The following is a 21,462-nucleotide window of genomic DNA, read 5'->3' on the forward strand; positions in this document are numbered from 1 at the left end:
AAAAAAAAAAAAAAAAAAAAAAGGAGAAAAAATAAAGCAAAGAAGAGAGAATATGAGGGCTTGGAATGGATACTTGAACTTTTAAATTGGGTGATCTGGAAAATAAACCTCATTGAAAAGGCAATCTTGGCGTGAGGCAACTGCAGCTATCTTGGGGAAGAGCGTTTCAGGCAAGGGAACAGCTGGTGCAGAAGCCTGGAGGCAGAGATTTTTCTGTGTCTTTGAGGACTATTCTGGAGTCACTGGAATGGGGTGAGTGGGGACGGGGATGGGTAGTAGGAGGTGATTTCCAAGAGGTAGCAGGAGGTAGGGTGACCATATAATTTGTAATCCAAATGGGGCTAAGTGGTCACTGTTAAAACTATGCTGGGACAACAGAAACAAACTAGGATTATCCCAGGCATGCTGGGTTAGTAAGGATTTAGTCATTACTCTAAGTGACTTGGCTTTGGGCGGAGCTGCAACATGACCTGACTCGAGACCTCTGTTTTGATTACTCTGTTGAAAGGGACTCAAGGCCAGTAAGGCTGAATTAGGGAGAATAGTTAGGGTGGGGGGGGGCCACCACAACACCCAAAGTGAGAGAAGATGGGGACATAGATCAGGGGCAATGGCAAAGGGGCCCTGAAAACTGGTCAAATTCTGGATATAATTTGAAGGTAGAACCAATAGGATTTCTGACCCGTACTAGGCTATGGGTGTAAGAGAAAGCCAGGAATAAAGACGACACCAGCAGAAAATGGAAAGAGGAAGAAATTTGGGAGGAAGATCGCATTGCAGGTCAAGTTCACAGGAAGCAGACCCAGATGAAATGAGCATGGGAGAGGTTTGCTGGCCAGTGCTTTTGTGATCAATACCTGAGAGAGAAGCAGAACAAGAAGGATGTGTTGGAGGAAGTTGCTGGATAGCCACTTGGTCCCAACAAGGAACTTAACCAACCCCATGGGGGAACTCTGAAGTTGGTCAGGCCCTTCAGAGTTACTCCAATGGGGCAAGTCAGCCAGGTCTCACACTTGACCTTCTAACTGACTGTCGCTGAGTGGAGGTAGTTCTGGGAAGGGTTAGACCTCGGGCAAGGTGGCTCTCCTCCGTGGAAGTCAAGCTCTGGAGTGGGGTTGGGTTGTCAGTCACCAACACTCTCAGTGGCTGGGGAAAAGGGTGCCTTGGTCCCAGAGAATCTGGGTAGTGACTACAGCATCCATTATAGATCAGGTGCTCAGTTTTGTACCTAGGAAGTTTGAGACAGCCCCTAGATAGTCAAGGGGGGATGCTAAGTGACTCTTGTCCCTTTTCTGCTGACTCCAGGGGCCAGCACAGCCTCTGAGTTCCTTCAAGGTGGCTTGCAACCCTTACTCTTCCCTAGCTTATGCTGAACTTCCGGAGCAGCATATTCCATAGAAATACAGTCCCAGACACACGGCTAACTTATTATTATTATTATTATTATTACTGTTATTATTATTATTGTTATTGAGCAAATCTTGCTCTGTCATCCATGCTGAGTGCAGTGGGATGATCACAGCTCACTGCGGCCTCAAACTCCTGGGCTCAAGGGATTCTCCCACCTCAGCCTTCTGAGTAGCTGAGACCATAGGCATGTGCCACCATGACTGACTAATTTTTTTAATCTTATTTTTTGTAGAAATGGGGGTCTTGCTATGTTGCCAAGGCTGGTTTTGAATGCCTGGACTCAAGGTTTCCCAAAGTGCTAGGATTGCAGGTGTGAGCTACCATGCCCAGCTATGCATATCTAACTTAAAGTGGTATTGTATTCACACTTTAAAAGTTCAAAGAAATGGGTGAAATTTAATAATGTATTTTTTTGAAACAAGCCTTGTTAAATGTTTGAACTGTTACATAAGCATTTTTTCCTTTTTCTTTGAAAAAAAGATAAAATTACACAAAAATGTTTATGCTAAACAATAGGCTGGATACAATGGCTCAAGCTTGTAATCCCAGCACTTTGAGAGGCCAAGGCAGGTGGATTGCTTAGACCTAGGAGTTCAAGACCAGTCTGGGCAACATGGCGAAACTTCGTCTCTACAAAAAACACAAAAATTAGCCAGATGTGGTGGTGGGCACCTGTAGGTAGTGGCAGCTACTCAAGAGGCTGAGGTGGGAGGATTCCTTGAGCCCAGGAGATCAAGGCTGAAGTGAGCCGAGATCATGCCACTGCTGCCTGGGTGACAGAGGGAGCCCCTGTCTAAAAAAAAAAAAAGAAGCTACCATTTTCCAGTTATCTTTGAATGTTATCTTTTATGTTTTACTTTTCATTGTGAATCATTGTGAATATACACAAAGATGAAAAGTGGAGCACATAGTACAATGAATCCTGTTACTTATTACTGAACTTTAACAATGATCAACTCACTGCCAAATTAAAAAAAAAAACCTTTGCCTTTTATTTATTTATTTATTTTTAAGATGGGGTCTCACTTTGTCACCCAGGCTGGAGTGCAGTGGTGTGATCTTGGCTCCCCGCAGCCTCCACCTCCCAGGCTGAAGAGATCCTCTCACCTCAGCCTCCTGAGTAGCTGGCACCACCTTTCGACTGTCTACTGGTTAGTCTTGCAACATCATTTTAACAAAGTGTTACTTATTCTTGAACAATTTCTATGATGTCAGCAGAGAGATATCAACAAGAGTGATTGTAAGGTAGCTAGTCTTATAAGTCAAGAGTTAGGATCTTTGGTCCATTGCTCAATCCATTTCAGGATCTGATCTATATTATTTTCTAGCTCTTATGGTTTATTGCTTGGCAGCTGATGCACGATTTCTTCCTTGCAGGATGCTGTGACTTATTAATAAAGAACTTGGAAAATCTTACACTGAGTATGGTCTATTAGTTTCTTCTCAGTATAACCCCTTGCTTCAAGTCTTTCATATAATACATTGGTATCTGTTCCCAGCACAAAAACTATAATATATGAAACCAGTGTTCAGAGAATAAGTCACCAACATGGTAATAAACAGTAACTCTACCTTCTCTCATTTGGTTATCTAACTCATCAACTGCTCTTTATCTTCATCTAAAATGGGACAATCACTCTTCATCATAGCCGTCACACAACCGCTCTTCTTGAGCTAAATCACCCACATTAATGTTGTATTTCAGTCCTGAATTTTTTTTATTTTTTATTTTTTTTTGAGACAGAGTAGTCTTACTCAGTCACCCAGGCTGGAGTGCAGTGGCGCCATGTTGTCTAACTGCAACCTCCGCCTCCCAGGTTCAAGCAATTCTCCTGCCTCAGCCTCCTAAGTGGCTGGGACTACAGGTATGTGCCACCACACCTGGCTAATTTTTGTATTTTTAGTAGAGACGGGGTTTCTCCATGTTGACCAGGCTGGTCTTGAACTCCTGACTTCAAGTGATCTGCCTGCCTCAGCCTCCCAAAGTGCTGGAATTACAGGCGTGAGCCACCACGCTCGGCCTCAGTCCTGATTTTGATGTGAGTTTTTTGCCTAGTGTGTTTTTCCTATCCCTGGTTTACTGGTGAGCAGGATGTTTGGAAGCAACATGGTTCCTCGCTGTGATGGCTCTGAGTGCCTTGCTCACGCACCCTACCCTAAACACTACCCAAGCTTTTTCATCTATCTGTCCACATACTCCCTCATCCTATTTTATTTTGTAACCAATTCCAGGATTACATCTGTTTACATCTGTAAGTATTTGAGTGCGGATCTGAAAAAGTTTTTTTTTTTTTTTTTTTACTTAGAAGAATGCTTTTTTGGCTTCCTTTACTACTTCTGTTTTTTTGTGAGATCAGAATTGCAAGTCAGTTCTCTAGGCTGAATGTTATGGCAAACTCTTATGTATTTAAACGGATGGCTTATTAATGACATGAGCCACCAAAGTTGCTATTAGCTGTTGATTTATGAAGCCACATGTTCAAGTTGTATGACGGATGTCATTAACATCAGGCGTGGCGGGCTCATTCATCTGTCTCTGCCCAGTGCTCTGCCGCCCTGAACGTGCTCAACAGATGGGGAATTTCATGGCCACAAATGGAATTGTTTATCCTCTCATTGTTCCCGTGTCAGCAATCAAACTAAATCCATTACCCACCAATAAAAAGATCAGCCTGCTGCCAGTTCAGCTGTGGAAGGGGCCAAAGCTATGTTGAAGGGATTTAGAGTTTTAGAAGGGATAAAAAAGTAATAAGAAGCCACATAAAAATTAAGATCCCAGAGAAGAGTTTGAGTCTTTCATTCTAAAGCTGAAAGCTTTAAAGGATTTAAAAGGAAAGGCCAAGTAATTCAATATTTTCTTTAACACAAAATATACTCTAGAGACCCCTCTTTATGGATAGTGCATAGCTTTTATTGTGTGTTGATGGCTTTATTATCTCATTTCAAAAAGTCACAAGCACTCGAACTAGGCTTTGAAGAAGGAGGAAATGTCAGATTCATGATGGAAAAGCTGCTAAAGCGTTAATAGCGTTACTACTGGTAGGAAGATTTTCTTTTGTGTGGATAAATAGTTGTCTGTTCTTATAAAGTTGTTCCTCTTTGGTTTAGCTAGCAGGTTCTCTGTACACTGATTTGTAAAAGGAGGTTCCTCAGTTCTGTGGACCCCCCCAGGCTGCCCTCCCAACATTCTCAATGGACGATGGACCATAAATTTTTATTTATTTATTTATTTATTTATTTATTTATTTATTTATTTGAGACAGGGTCTCGCTCTGTCACCCAGGCTGAAGAGCAGTGGCACAATCATGGCTCACTGCAGCCTCAACCTCCCAGGCTTAAGCAATCCTCCCACCTCGGCTCCCTGAGTAACTGGGACTACAGGCATGTGCCACCATGTCTAGCTAATTTTTAAATTTTTTTAAGAGAGAGGGTCTCACTATGTTGCCCAGGCTGGTCTTGAACTCCTGGCCTCAAGGCATCCTCCTGCCTTGACCTCCCAAAATACTAGGATTACAGGCTTGAGCCCCTGTGCCTGGCCTGACCATGACTTTTAAAAGTGGACCTTGGATGCTTTTTGCTTTTTGCCAGATTGGTTTTATATCAGGATGTAACAGGCAAGAGACCTTGGTGTCGTCATTCATTGGTTATAGCTGAATATTTGAGACATGCAGGTTTCACATTTATTTACTCAAAAAAGTTAGAGACTTTGGCCAATGGAAAATCAGGTTATCTGTAAGAAAAGAAATAAGACTAGTTGCATTGCTCTCTTTTTCATTCTATTCTGCAAATACTAAATGTACTACTGAATATGGCAGCTATTACGCTGGATGATAAGGATCTTAGATGATTAAGACAGTCTCCCCCTCTTAATAGATTAGATGGGGAGAAAGACAAAAACACAAATGCTTGTAAGACGTGTTTACAGCACAGAGTGGTAAGTGGAGGCCTGAAGAGGATGTTCTGAGAACTCAGAGGAGACCTCAAATTAGGGTTCCTTGACTTCCCTGGAGAGAAGGGTGGTGGAGAAGTGACAGGGCTAAGGAGTGAAGAATGGGCAGGAGTTTGCCATGAGGTTTGGAAGGTTATTTCAGGCACAGGTAAGAGCCTGAACAAAGCTATGGAGGCCTGAGATGGTTCCTGAGGGTGTGTGAAGCTGGGGAGACAGGAGACTGAAAATGGAGGAAAAGGCTAAACTATGATGGCCCTGCAGTCTGATGGGGCCATGGACCTTCTCTTGAAGTCCATGAGAAGCCACTGAAGGATTTTTCAGTAAGGAAAAGCTATGGTCAGACAATTTATCTTTTATCAAAGCACTACTGGATGCAGGGTGGAGAATGGATTGCAGGGGGTTAAGAAATGGAAGCAGCAAAACTGTTAGGAAGCCGATTGCAGTAATCCAGGTGAGAAGTGGAGGGCCTGAATCAAGGGGTATGCGAGTGTGTCTGTATGTTTGGGGTGAAGAGGAAGGTGTGACAATAACTCATAAGGTTGTTGAATTGACAACCTTGAAAAAATATGTAAGTGCTTAGAATAGAACTTGTGTAATCTACACTGAATCAATGTTAACTCATATTTCTCTTTTTCCCCTTTGTGACTGTCTTAGTCAGCTTGGACTGCTATAACAAACTACTGTAACCTGCGTTGCTTAGTATCTATTTCTTACAGTTTTGGAGGCTGGGAATTCCAAAACCAAGCTCCCAGATGATTCAGTTTCTGGTGAAGGCTCTCTTCCCTGTTGGCAGGCAGCCAACTTCTCACTGTGTGTTCATGTGGTAGAGACAGAGAGCTCTGGTCCCTTATCTCCATTGTAAGGGCACTAATCCCACCATGGGGCCCCACCTTCATAACCTCATCTAAACCTAATCACCCCCCAAAGGTCCCACTTCCTAATACTATCACATTAAGGGTTGGGGCTTCAACATATGATTTTTTGGACGACATAGACATGCACTTCATAGCAGGGACTGAGTAAATCCCAGTGGTAATAGCATAGCAGAATGGAAAAGCAGCAAGAGGAGTAAATGGAGGCATATGATGAGCCAGGAAAGAAGGTGGTCATAAGTGGGAGGGGAGAGCATCCCTCCACAACATCTCCTGAAGTCTCTGCCCTGTGGGAAGAAGGGGAGGTGAGTTTGGTGTTGGAGGTCTTGTGAGATGGTGGGAGTTTTGAGAACATTGAGGTCACAGCTGCCCTGGGCAGCAGCTGTAGCTGAGCTTGACTATTTCATGGAGCTGTGAGTGAACAGTTTGCCATTCTTTCTGGATGACCAGTTTCTGCCATCTTTTCTGTTTTGATATTCCATGATATGGCAGTCTCTTTCTTTATATTTAAGAGTTTTTAGTCATTATTGCTCAGCACAAACTGATCAGGATAACTGGAGGCAGGTGGATGATAGGGTTTAAGGAATTTTTTCTACTTTCTGCTAGAAAGAATTATCTTCTACATAAGGTATGACAAACATTAGATTTGTCCAAGAAGCCAGCCATTCCACTTAGCCATTCAGTCAACAAATGTTACTGAGTGCCTCTAATATTGGTAAGGCATCTTACCACCTGGGGTTGCTGCTGCTTCAGGAATCAAGCTATGAATATGATTGTTTCCCCTGATGGATTGTGTGCTCCTTAAGGGATAGGACTGAGTCTTATTCATCTTTGTAGCCCCAGAACCTGGCACAGTAGTTGACACTAGGTGGTTGTCAAGAGCAAGATCTATGTCTAGGTCCAAATCACTTGCTACCAGTTGCTAGTAGTGTGACCTTGGTCAATTTATACAGCCTCTCTAAGGTTTGGTACAATCATTTGTAAAATAAAGATAATAGTAACATCTGCCCCATCATAATATTATACCGTCACATTAGGGGTTAGGGCTTCAACTTATGAATTTTGGGAGGACACAAACATGCAGTCCATAACAGAGAGTGAACAAATCTCTATGGTCATAGCATAGCTATGTTTTGAGCATTAAATAACATAAACATGTAAAGCAGCTATAGTGCCTGGCACATAGGGGTTCAATCATATTATCAGTATTAGGTTTACAATAAATGTAATTGAACTGATGCCCTAGGACCTAGTCTGACAATGCTTATTTGTATATAAACTTGGGCAAGACATTTTACCTCTTGGAGTCTCTGTTTTTAAAAAGTTTATCTGTCAAACAGAAATACCTGCACGGGTACCTAACAGAATTAAAATGAAAATAGAAAAGATTGCTCTGTTTCTTGATTACAAAAATAACCTAAATCCAGTAAATTATCTAAGCATAAATATCACAGAGTAAGAAAAGCTACCATGCTACTATAACACCTTCAAAAGATGACACAAATCCCTTAACTTGATAAAGAGAAACTGTAAAAGACCTATAGCTAACATGATACTCAGTGAGAAAGTCTGAATGCTTTCCCCCTAGGACAGGGGACAGGACAAGGATATCTGCTCTCACCACTCTTATTCAACACAGTAGTGTAATAGTATGCCAGTGCAAAAATGCCAGGAAAGGAAATAAAAGGCATATACATTGGATACAAAGAAATAAAACTGTCCCTATTCACAGGTGGATAATTATAGAAAATCACAAGAAATCCATATGAAACTTCTAGGATTAATAAGTAGTGCAACAAGTTTGCAGGATACAAGATCAACACACAAAAATCAATCACATTTCTGTGTACTAACAATGAACATGTGAAAACCAAAATTCAAAGCACAATGACATTTACAATTGCTCCAAAGAAAACAAAATACTTAGGTAGAATTGTAACAGAACATATAGAGGATCTGTGTCCTGAAAATTTTAAAATGTTGATGAATTAAATCAAAGAAGACCTAAATAAATGCAGAGATATACTGGATTTGTGGATTGGAAGAATCAACATACTAAAAATGTCAGCTCTCACCAAATTATCAATAGGATTAATGCAGTTCCTATAAAATCCCAGCAAGAATATTTTGTCAACATAGATAAGGTTATCCTAAAATTTACATTGAAATGTGCAGGACTAGAATAGCTACAACAGTTTTGAAAAAGAAGGATAGGCCAGGCTACTTGGGAGGCTGAGGCAGGAGAATCACTTGAACCTGGGAGGCAGAGGTTGCAATGAGCCAAGATCACGCCATTGCACTCCAGCCTGGGCAACAAGAGTGAAACTCCATCTCAAAAAAAAAAAAAAAGAAAGAAAAAGTAAAAGAAGGATAAAGGAGAGGAATCGCTCTACCAGTGTTAAAGATTACTATTTAGCTGTAGTAATCAAAACAGGGAGGTATTGGTGGAGACAGACACACGCACTGGAACAGAACAGGGAACATAGAAGCAGAACCACACAAATATGCCCAACTGATTTTTGACAAAGGTATAAAATCAATTCAATGGATTAAAGAGTATCTTTTCCACAAATGAACATATGATACTACAGATAGCCCAGGTGTGCTCATGTGTGCATACATACACACACCCCCTTCTAAATCTCATACCTTATACACAAATTAATTCAAAGTAGATCACAGACTTACATGTGAAACTAAAATTTTTAGGAAAACACTTAGGAGAAAATCTTGAGATTTATGGGTAGGCAGAGTTCTTTGATTTGACATCAAAAGCATAATGAATAAAAAGGAAAAGGTGGTAAATTGAACTTCATCAAATTAAGAACCTTTCGTCTGTGAAAGACCTTGTAAGAGAATGAAAAGACAAGCCACAGACTGGGAGAAAAGATTCGCAAACCACATATCTAAGAAAAAACTTGTATTTAGAATATATAAAGCATCATCAAAATTCAACAGTAGAAAACAAAACAAAACAAAACAATCCAATTAGAAGATGGGCAAAAGATATGAACAGACATTTCAACAAAAAGGAGATACAGATAGCAAATCAGCATGTGAAAAGATGTTCAGCATCACATGCCATTAGAGAAACACAAATTAAAACCGCAATGAGGTTGGACACAATGGCTCCTGCCTGTAATCCCAGCACTTTGAGGGGCCAAGGTGGGGGGGATCCCCTGAGGCCAGGAGTTTGCGACTAGCCTGGCCAACATGGTGAAACCCTGTCTCTACTAAAAATGCAAAAATTAACTGGGCGTAGTGGCAACATGCCTGTAATTTCAGCTACTGGGGAGTCTGAGGCAGGAGAATCGCTTGAACCTGGGAGGCAGAGGTTGTGGTGAGCCCAGATTGCATCATTGCACTCTAGCCTGGGGGACAGAGTGAAACTCTGAGAAAAAAAAAAAAAAAAACAAAAAAACCACACACACACTGAGAGCTCACTACACACCTACCAGCAACACCAAAATAAAATAAAATATAGTGGTTTGTTTGACAAGCATTCTTCTCTTTTCCCATATGCAATAGATGGTATGAAGTTCACCCTGGTCCCAGGTAAATGTTGCCAAAGCCATTATGGGACCTATGTGCACAGTCACAAAAGTTTGAGAGGTTTCTGATTAGAGAAGCAACTTAGACCCTTGGAAGGGATCTTGGTGGCGGTAGTTCTTTGGTCTCACTCACCTCGCTTGCAGTGCAGCAAATCATTTCACTCACAGGCCTGAGTGGTTTTAGAACACCCTTGTAGGAAAGAATATATGTTACTCCCTTGGGTCTTTTTTCTTGGCCAGCAAAACTGAAGACCATGAAAGTAATAACACAGACCTATAGGCTTAGGGGTCCATAGAGGGCTCTAGAAGGAAAAAAAAGTAAGTAAAAAAGAGATTTGGGGTCTTAAAGTTTCACTTAAGAGGCAAGGATGTAACACCAAATTTTCATACGTTTATTTGAAAATTGTAATCCCTGTGAACTGTTAAGCTGTACTGACATAAAAAAAAACACCACTGACTTGCAGGTTGGCACAAATAGTCTAGTCTGGTCCATACTTGCAAATGAACTTTGTTTCATTTCTTGTTGCTTTGAACTAGTATTTATTTTGAAGAGAAGATTGAATGAGAGGGGAAGCAACATTTAAGGCAATTCTGAGTTATATATAATTTGACACTGTGAACAAGAGTCATAAAAATATCTACACCAGGCCAGGTGTGGTGACTCATGACTGTAATTCCAGCACTTTGGGAGGTCAAGGTGGGAGGATCACTTGAGGCCAGGAGTTTGAGATCAGCTTGGGCAACATAGCGAGACCCCATCTCTACAAAAAAAATTTAAAAATTAGTCAGGTGTGATGGTGCTTGCGTATACTCCCAGCTACTGGGGAGGCTAAGGCAGGAGAATCTCTTGAGCCCACGAGTTTGAGGTTACAGTGAGCTATGACCATGTACTACACTTCATTGTGGGTGACAGAATGGGACCTTATCTCTTAAAAAAAAAAAAAAAGAAAAGGAAAAAAATCTATATTGTAATGTTGAAATTGACTGTAGGGGAACCTAACCTGCGAAATTAATTTAGAATGTGAAAAAAGCCATATAAACATTATTCATCTATTCATTGCTAAGTTATTGGTAGGAGTAAAAATTTGGAAGCAATTTGATGACCTCTAATAAGAATAAATTATTAAATTCTTATTTAATAAACTATTACATACATTTGCATATGATTATGAAGATTATGCAGCAACATGGAAAATCTTTAAAATGTCATATCTTAAGAGAAAAGAGCTGAAGATTACACCACCCAAATGAAAAAGATGGAAAGGAAATATATCAAATGTTAACAGCTGTGTTTGGGTAATAGGATGATTAGTTGTTTTTTTCTTCCTTTTCTCTCATGATTATTTTAATCAGTTTCCAATTTTATAAATTGGAAAATTAATTTAAAGCACCCAACTGAAAAAGACAAAAACTTAAAGCCAGAAAGAATGAAGTGGGGTTACTTTGAAGTTAACTGTTGTGCGCATAGCTTCATGAGGCATTTCACAGGGGACGAAATCTCAAAACAGTTATTGCAATTTGTTAGGCGATTGCATTTATTCTGAGAGTGATTGGAGTGGTTGGAAAAACAGTGGAATAATAGCACGAGAAACTAGACCCTCCCACCCCCAGCTGCCAGTAATTCAACCTAGGGCTTTAAGAACCAATTTCTGTCCATTCAAAGTGTGATTGGCCCCGGAGACTGCCTCCCCCAGGCCATTGTGATGGTGATGGCCTGGTCCCTTCAACAGCTCCCTGAGGACCAGGCACTTACTGGCAGAGCCTGGGCAGCTGTCTGGCGTGGTGTTGCGGGTCGTCGGAGACTCGCAGCCTGTGCAACGACGACCTGGAGGTGAACAGTCCCCTTTCTCATACCTACTCCCTGGAGGCAACAGCCCCCTCATTAGGATACGGTTTCTAATCCAAACAACCATTAATCTTTCTCAGGGTTAAAAGGCCAGGACAGCAATTTTTGCGCATTCGCGCTATTTTGATACTGTAGTTGTATGTATTTTACAAGAGCAGACTTACTTCATTGACCACTTGAAAACACCCCACAGCTGTGTCCACAGCTACTCAAACAATGCCAAGCCCAACACAGCCCTTCCTGTGCATAGAGAGGGACAGGAGTGCCAAACGAGCCAGCTATTTATTGTGGCACTCAACAATAACATAGAAACATGACCTATTTGGAACAAATCAGTATTCTGTATCAAAAAATAAATTAGATATATGCATATATTTTAAGTCAAAATGCCGCCATATTATGATAGTTTCGTGAACATAGTGTTTTTCAAACTCTTGAATACCATTCTATTAAATATCCTTGCCTTCATAAGTATTTTAATCCATATAAATGGAGCGGTGACTCTTAAGAATTTTTCTTAAAGAAAATCTATAGAAAAATAGGCTACAGAAGTAGAAAAAATACACTTAATTATTGTCTCTGAAACGTGAAAGTGTTTGATTTACAGAAATGGGCCTAATCTAGCTTATCCTCTTTTAATAGCTAGTGAGTCACAAAACTCACCTTTTCCATGTTCTCTAATTGTAAGGGACAGAATGATGGGTATCAAGATAAAAACACCAAGGCTTCCTAAATCTGTTTCTTCATGCTTGACCTTTAAATTCTTCCTCTACAGAGTCATCATCAATATGAATACCAAACACTCCTCTTGGTGAGTCACATTTAGATGTCTGGCTACTGTTAGCAAAGGCATTGAACATTTGAGAGGCGGGAGAGAGGGGGAGAATGCATATTTGTATCTCAAATTATTTTACATCAAATTTTCCCAATTCAAAAATCTCACATTAAGGACCAGGTAATACATAAAACCTAGTCATAGTATTTTCTTTCTTTCTTTTCTTTTTTTTTTGACAGAGGTTTGCTCTGTTGCCCAGGATAGAGTGCAGTGATGTGATCTCTGCCCACTGCAACCTCCACCTCCCAGGTTCAAGTGATTCTCATGCCTCAGCCTCCCGAGTAGCTAGGACTACAGGTATGTACCACCACACCCAGCTAATTTTTGTATTTTTTATAGATATGGGGTTTCACCATGCCACGTTGCCCAGGCTGGTCTCAAAACTCCTGGACTCAAGCAATCCTCCTGCCTCAGCCTCCACTGTGCCCGGTCTCATAGCATTTTCAACCTGGAAGAGGCCTTGGTTGAATGAACTAAGAATCAGACAAAACTGAAACAAAATCCAGGGCCCTTGAACCCTAACCCAATGCTCTTCTAATAATGTCATATCACATTGCAGAATGTATTATAAGTGTTCTCAAACTTTAAAAAGAAACAACAACAACAACAACAACAAAAACAACTTATTCACCAGAGGATTGGTCTCTAATATTTTACCCTTGTGGATTTGTTTTACCTTTTAAATATGTTACTAGTACTTTTATAAAATAAGATGAATCTGATCTAAAACATTAAAATGACATTTTTCTTTCCTCTCCCTTCCCTTTTGAAAAAATTAGAAAAGTAATATACGCTTGTAACAAATCCAAACAATACTGAAGTTTATAAAATAAAAAATGAGGCTGGGAGTGGTGGCTCATGCCTGTAATCCCACCACTTTGGGAGTCCAAGGCGGGAGGATCACTTGAGCTCAGGAGTTCTCAAACTCCTGAGAATACAAAAATACAAAAATACAAATATAAATAAATAAATAAGCCAGGAATGGTGGTGCATGCCTGTAGTCCCAGCTACTCAGCAGGTTGAGATGGGAGGATCATGCCTGTATTCCCAGCACTTTTGGAGGTTGAGGCAGGAGGATTGCTTGAGATCAGGAGTTTGAGACCAGCATGGTCAACATAGTGAAACCCCATCTCTACTAAAAATACAAAAATTAGCCAGGCGTGATGGTGGGTGCCTGTAATCCCAGCTACTCAGGAGGCTGAGGCAGGAGAATTGCTTGAACCCAGGAGGTGGAGGTTGCAGTGAGCTGAGATCGCACCACTGCACTCCAGCCTGGGAGACAGAGCGAGACTCCATTTCAAAAAAATAATAAATAAATAAATAAATAAAATAAAGTGAACATTTTCTCTTAGTTCTCCACACCCCAAATTCCATTTCTCCAGTGATAATGTTTAACATTTTGATGTGCATCTTCCTTTTGTATGTATATGTAGATATATGTTTATGTATAGTTGAAAAAATAAAAATCAGAGAATACTAATACATAATTATTCGGTAGCTTACTTTCTGCCAACTTCCCAGTATTTTATGGACACATTTCCAAGAGATTTACTTCATCTTTATTAACAGTACCACAGTATTCCACAGTCTAGTATACTATAAATAATGAACGCTTAAGGTTGTTTCAAATATTTTATTATTAGAAAAGTGCTGCCAGAAACATCCTTGCCATGCTTCTGTATGTACTGGTGCTAGTGTTTCTATCAGATAAATTTCTAGACATGCAGTGAATTACTAGGCATAGGAAATATAATTTATACTTTTGAGTTTTTGTTCATTTGCTCATGAAGCAGGGGCAGAGTATTCTGTGTGGGGTTTGGTACAGGAACACTGACCCCTGAAGTCAACCCTGGGGGTCTAACATAGTGGTCATTTGTCCAGCCTGTTTTATGGAAGGAGCTGGACTCTGAGCTTTGGGGAATTTCTTGCAAGACAAATTTATATCCCACCCATACTGGTAACAGCTAAGTTATGCCAAAGATGAAAAGACAAAGCCCTAGCTAGATCAGCTCTTGCTCTCAGCACTACAATGGCCAGTGGTAATTCTTCCACTTAAAATGACAACTAATACAGTTTCATTGAAGCTTCAAACAGGGCAGCCAGATCCTCTTCTGACTGGGGACGGGGTGCAAGCTTGGTGACCCTTTCCTGAAACAGTAAATGAAAGGAGTTACTCAGGGCTTTGAAAAGGCAATTTGTAAAAGCTACAAAGTTATGGAAATTAACTTGGTCATAAGAATAAATGACTTGATAAATGCCGTATCTTTAAAAACGGTATTTCTGGTATACTTCATATGACTGGATCCCCAGCTCGGAGGTTTATCACATATCACATCATACCTCTTTCCCCACAGAGCTTTCAAAAGCCACTGCCCTTTGCCTTATGCCCTGGCAACAGCCTTCTGCCCAAACCAACCTTGGGAAAAACACCCCTATCATGACAAAACTAGGTCAGTTAACAACGTCTGCCAGGTTCTCTGTATGCACAGAGCTCTGTCGTGGGCACAACCAGTGCTGTCAAGGAAGACAGAACTGGGACATCCCCGACATCTAAGACCATGTATTTTGCAACTTGGACTTCAGGTATATTCAAAAGGACTTCAGTAGAACATTAAGTTTCATGCTATGTGCAACAAGTGACTCCATTTTTTTCTATTAACTAAGGTTTCATCTCTGCGTTCCCAAGCAAATCCAGTGATTTTTTAATTGCTCCAACGATTATTGAGTCAATTCAGCAAAGACACCCAGCACATCCTACTTCTGTTTATACTCTGGTCAGTAGCTTCTTGGGGACAGGGGCTAAAAGGTACAGCGATGACTCCCCTGGTGCCTGCATGAAACTGAGGAAGGTCCAATTTGAGGTTCCATTTTCATGGGTCTCTGGGCATGTTTTCTGTTGCTGGCATGTGTTTGGGAGTGTAGCTGGTGGAAGGGAAGCTTGTGAGACCAGGGGCTCAGCTGTGTGCGCTGCTTTCTGCCCTGCGCCTACCGAAGGGCTTGACATAGTAAGTAGATGCTCAACAGTTATCTGCTGAATTAGTAAAGGTGGTGTGGAGGGGGATACTGGCATCTTAAAGTTCACATACACAAGATAGAACTCTGACTCTCCCACCCCACCATTCCTCCCATTTTCTCATCTCAGAAATGACACCCAATAGCTCAGGCAAAACCCAGGAGCCAACCTTGATTCCCCTTTCCCTTGCTCTGCAAGTTCAACTCATCAGCAAGAGTGTCAGTCCTACCTCCAAAATGAAGCCCCAGTCGGAGCGCTTCTCACATCCTGGGGTACCACAACCGGCATCCAGGGCACTGCTATCACTCGCCTGTCCACCTTGAAAACCTTCCTAAAATGTCTGTTTCCACTTTTGCTCCATTCTTGCACCGCAGAGGTCATTCCCCCCACAGCAGCCAAAGTGATTTTTTTCCAGTATAAACTGAATCCTACCATTCCTGTGCTTAATGCTTGCAGATAAATTCCTGTGGCTATTACAACAAAACCATGGCCTCTAAGGCTACCCTGATCTGGCTCTGTTTCCCGCCCCAGCTCTAACACCTCACTTAGTCCCACCATCCCTTTTAAGTTCCTTGAACATGCTAACCTTGACCCTGCCCCAGGGCCTTCCCCTCTGCCTGGAAAGCATTGCCCTATCATCCTGCACCTTCCCAACAGCCTGGCTGGAGTTCTCTCTACACTTTCCCCATGAGATCACTCTCTATCTCATTATGCAGATTTTCCTTCATACACTAATTATTATCTGAAATTATTTCATTTATATCTTATTTATAGATGTTCACTGTCTCCCCTCACTAGAAGGTAAGCTTTACAAAGGAGAAAAGGGACTTTATTTTCCTTCTGTTAGTGTACCATACAATGCATGTATTCAGTAGGGACTCAGTCAGTATTTGTCAGGTAAAAGGAATGAAAAGAAGGATGGATGTATTCAAAAAATTCACTCAAAATGGACAAAAAACCTAAATGTAAGAGCTAGAACCCTAAAACTCTTAGAATAATAATTAGGGAAAAATCTTCATGATATTGGATTTGGCAATGATTTCTTGGATATAACACTGGAAGCACAGGGAGTCCAGTGCGGTGGTTCACGCCTATAATCCCAGCACTTTGGGAGGCTGAGGTAGCCGGATCACTTGAGGTCAGGAGTTCGAGACCAGCCTGGCCAACATGGTGAAACCCTGTCTCTACTAAAAATACACAAACACACACACACACACACACACACACACACACACACACATCAGCTGGATGTGGTGGCGGACAACTGTAATCCCCCCTACTCGGGAGGCTGAGGCAGGAGAATCACTTGAGCCTGGGAGACGGAGGTTGCAGTGAGCTGAGACTGCACCACTGCACTCCAACCTGGCCAACAGAGCAAGACTCTGTCTCTAAGAAAAAAAAAAAGAAAAAAGAAAAAGCACAGGGGAAAAAAAAACCAGATAAACTAGACTGAATAAAAATTTAAAACTTTTGTGCATCAAAGGACACTGTCAAGAAAGTGAAAAGACAACAAAATTTTTAAAAATTGCAAATCATATATCTGATAAGGTATTAATATTCAGGATATAAAATTATTCTGGTTGGGCGCGGTGGCTCATGTCTGTAATCCAAGCACTTTGGGAGGCTGAGGTGGGCGGATCACGAGCTCAAGAGATCGAGACCATCCTGGCCAACAAGGTGAAACCCCGTCTCTACTAAAAACACAAAAATTAGCTGGGCGTGGTGGCGTGCACCTGTAGTCCCAGCTATTCAGGAGGCTAAGGCAGGAGAATTGCTTGAACCCAGGAAGTGGAGGTTGCAGTGAGCCAAGATCCCACCACTGTGCTCCAGCCTGGTGACACAACGAGAATCTGTCTCCAAAAAAAAAAAAAAAAAAAAAATTCTTCTTGCAACTCACCAACAAAAAACCTCAAACAGCTCAATTCAAAAATGGGCAAAAGACTTGATTAGTTATTTCTCCAAAGAATATATATAAATAGCCAATAAGCACATGAAAAGATGCTCATCATCCTTAGTCATCTGAGAAATGCAAATCAAAACAATAAGATACCACTTCACACCATTAGAATGGCTATTATACACACACACAAAAAGAAAAATAACAAGTGTTGTTGAGGATGTGAAGAAATTGAAGCCCTGGTGCACTGTTAATGGAAATGTAAAATGGTGCAGCCACTACAGAAAACAGTTCAGCAGTTCCTCAGAAGGTTAAACACAGAGTTACTATATGATGCAACAATCCTACTCCTAGGTATATACCCCCAAAGAATTGAAAGCAGGGACTCAAGTAGATACTTGTACACCAATATTCATCACAACATTATTCATAATAGTCAAAAGGTGGAAACAACCCAAGTGTCTATCAACAGGTAAATGTATAACCAAAATGTAGTATATCCATACAATGGAATATTATTCAGCCATAAAAAAGGAATAAAATTCTGACACATGCTACAACGTGGATGAACACTAAAGGCACTGTGCTGGGTGAAATGAACCAGTCACAAAAGGACAAATATTGTATGATTTCACTTACATGAGGTACCCAGGATAGGCAAATTCATGGGGACAGAAAGTAGGACAGAGGTTCCCAAAGGCTAGGAGAAGGGGAGAATGGGGAGTTCATGCTTAATGGACATACCACTTGTTTGGCATGATTAAAAAAAAAGTTCTGAAAATGGATAGTGGTGATGGTTGCACAACATTGTGCATGTACTTAATGGCATGGAATTGTACACTTAAAAATGGTTAAAATCCCCGGGAGGCAGAGCTTGGAGTGAGCCGAGATCGCACCACTGCACTCCAGTCTGGGTGACAGAGCGAGACTCCGTCTCAAAAAAAAAAAAAAAAAAGGTTAAAACAGTAAATTTTATGTTATACATATTTTATCACAATTTAACAGATAGTTCAAGAAGGAAGGAAGGATAGAGGGACAGATGAGAGAGAGGAGGGGTGGGGGACAATGCCGATGAATATGGGTGAGGTAAAGACAATGTTACATCCCAGCAGATTTTTAAGAGACCCTAAGGAATTTTGGAAATCCATAGCAAGGCAGAGGGTCTCATTATGTATATGTTTGTGCAGGGTCAAGAACTGAAGTTCAGTGTTTGCCATAACTGCAGATGATGGCAAGTTACTTTGCTCATAATGGGAGAGAGTCTTATCTGATAAGCTTAAAGGCCCTTGACATGATCCTGTTTATCTTTGGTGGAGCAGTGCAGGACTCTTAGAAGTACTTGAAGCCAATCCTGAGTTGAGTTTCTGTTTCGCATTTCTGGCCCCCAGTGATTGGTTAAATAGGACAAGGACATAAAGTTTTTGATATGCCCCTACACATATCAGCTCTGCCATATAAAAGCTAAACTCTCTCAGAATTAAGATGTGTTAAGCAATGATGTGCTATTATTTATAGGCATGTAAAACTGAAGGACAACTCATTAACATGGGCATGAAATACATTCAGACATCTACTTTTAGCACATTCATAAAACAACAACATTTCAGCTGGCCTGTCTACCAGGGAGTGGAAGTGCTCATTTGGGTAGACAGAGCTCCTCAGTAATGAAATGTTTTGATTTGAAATGTAAATGTTTCTTTCCAGGGGTTTCAGAAATCCAGCTTGGAAGATTAATATATTCTTGCCTGCTCCCCTTGCAGCCTGGCTATGGCAGTTGAAAGCCTCTGTACACAGGGCTGCTATTAGCTGCCACCAGTATGAGCTGTGTTTGGTCAAGAATACTGGCCTGGTTGTTCCTTCCAGAGAAAACCAATCCCTCACTGCTAAACAGAAAAGAACCTTCATCAAATGTCAACTACATTGAATAACCTTTCTGGTGATGTTCTTTGCAGGAGCCAGTATATTCTCACTACCTTAAATCCTGGAGATGCTAATAAGTGAAGATTAGTCTACTGCATGTATAAAACTCTGAAATGGCCACAGCATTCCTGTAAAACAGTCACTGCCATCAAAAAAACAAACAAACAAAATTCCATAGTAGTTATTCATCTGCAAAATGGACAAGCTTATTTCTAAGATTCCAACCAAAGTCCTATCAGTCTGTGAATATATATATATATCTCAATCACGTAGACTCCAAGTGAACCTAGAGCTAGTTAATTAAAATTAACTATATTTCTCTGAATCATGAAAACATGATCAGAGGGAAAAAGGCAGCAGATGCCTTAGGGTGCTTTATGAATACAGCTTGAGGAAATTCTGGCTTCCCACTTTAAGACACAACTTATATCCAAAAGATTCCATTTACCTCCCATCTTTTGTGAAATTAAGAAATTTGTTTTGTCCAATTAAGGTTTTACTACCTGTGATTTCCCAGCATCGCATGTGCACGGAGGCATTCAGAATGATATCTAATTAACTTGCTATTGAGTGTTCATTTAGTGCTATTTTAGTGGTCTCAAATGTTAGGCTGGATCTGCTGCTGTGTGGAATCGCTTTGAAAGTGACTGTATGGGCCGTGCATGGTGGGTCACGCCTGTAATCCCAATACTTTGGGAGGCCACGGTGGGCAGATCACCTGAGGTCAGGAGTTCGAGACCAGCCTGGTCAATATGGTGAAACCCCGTCTCTCCTAAAAATACAAAATGTAGCCGGGCATGGTGGTGTGTGCCTGTAATACCAGCTATTCGGGAGGCTGAGGCAGGAGAATCACTTGAACCTGGCAGGCAGAGGTTGCAATGAGCCAAGACTGCACCAATGCACTCCGGCCTGGTCAATGGGAGTGAAACTCTGTCTCAAAAACAAAAAAACAAAACAAACAAACAAAAGAAAGTGACAGTCTGACCACAGTAGAATTAGAACAGTAAACACCTGTCAGTGTGTACTGATGACCAGCAATCAAATGGCCAAGGATATCAGACAGTTTCATCTGAAAATCATGGATACCATTCTTGGAGGTGGACACACACATTTTCCTGAACAGTTTCCTGGGCTAAACAAGCAGAACCTTTTGGAGGGCCCCTGGCAGGGTGGACAGTGTCACTGGGACCATGCCATAAAGCCAGAAGCTACATTAAAATTGTGGTGACTGCCAGGTACTGTGGCTCATATCTATAATCCTAGGACTTTGGTAAGCCAAGGCAGGAGGATTTCTTGAGCTCAGGAATTCGAGACCAGCCTGGGTAACACAGTGAGACCTCATCTGTACAAAAAAGTAAAAAAAAAAAATAGCTGGGTGTGGTGGCACACACTTGTAGTCCTGGCTACTCAGGAGACTGAGGACAGAGGATCACTTGAGCCTGGGAGGTCAAGGCTGTGGTGAACTATGATTATGCCACTGCACTCCAGCCCTGTCCCTCCCCTGGGAAAAAATCACTATGACCATTCAGTCTAGGGTGTCCCTGAGCTTTCACGGCTCCCCTGCCTTTGGTTGAGTCCTAGTCAGTCTAAGGAAACTTCAAAAAGTTATCCCCAGTCAGCCATTAAAGCTTAGCTAGACAGAGGACTTAGGAGGAGAGCAATGGAGGTATGTGTTCATTTAATATGTTTACTAGCCTGTGCTAGGTTCAATGGAAAATGGATGAGCCAAGCAGACAGATTCCTGCCCTCACAGAACTTACAGGCTGGTAGGTTTGGATAAAATAACTGTGAAGGCCTTAGAGAGTCTGATTTTTTTAGTGATTTGGTCCCTTGGACTTATGGGTTAGAATTAAGGGTTAGTCCAGGGTCTCTGCTATACTTTGAGACTCCTTTGTTTCTTGTTCATTTCTATTTCTCGATGCAATTGAATTCACTGAGCCTGAATCCAAATCAGGGAAACTGGTGGCTCATGGACTACGTTTCATCTGTGCACTGGAAACCAGGGAATTCAACACAAACATCCAGATTGCTGATTTTTCTTGAGAGTTGGAAGTTCTACCAACACTGGGACCTGAATTTCTGCTTGGTGATGATAAACTGTAGCTGAGCTGCTCACCCAATTAGATGGGTCACAAATATTATCTTTTTTTTTTTTTTTTTTTTTTTTTT

At 41.2% G+C, this 21,462-nt stretch overlaps 1 protein-coding gene and 1 pseudogene across 1 annotated transcript in view; both read right to left on the reverse strand.

Moving 5' to 3' along the window:
- Window positions 1-2,672: 2,672 nt before the first annotated feature.
- LOC108544912 (adenylate kinase isoenzyme 6-like) lies at window positions 2,673-3,519 on the reverse strand (annotated as a pseudogene).
- A 10,563-nt stretch (window positions 3,520-14,082) lies between these two features.
- ADHFE1 (alcohol dehydrogenase iron containing 1) overlaps window positions 14,083-21,462 on the reverse strand; it is a 42,276-nt gene continuing 34,896 nt past the window's right edge. Inside the window, 1 exon segment of the mRNA XM_017896326.1 lies at window positions 14,083-14,611. Coding sequence (XP_017751815.1) covers window positions 14,528-14,611 — 84 coding nt within the window. The 3' untranslated portion in view covers window positions 14,083-14,527.

The sequence above is a fragment of the Rhinopithecus bieti genome, unplaced genomic scaffold (genome assembly GCF_001698545.2).
Source record: "Rhinopithecus bieti isolate Rb0 unplaced genomic scaffold, ASM169854v2 scaffold_27306, whole genome shotgun sequence".
Lineage (NCBI taxonomy): Eukaryota > Metazoa > Chordata > Mammalia > Primates > Cercopithecidae > Rhinopithecus > Rhinopithecus bieti.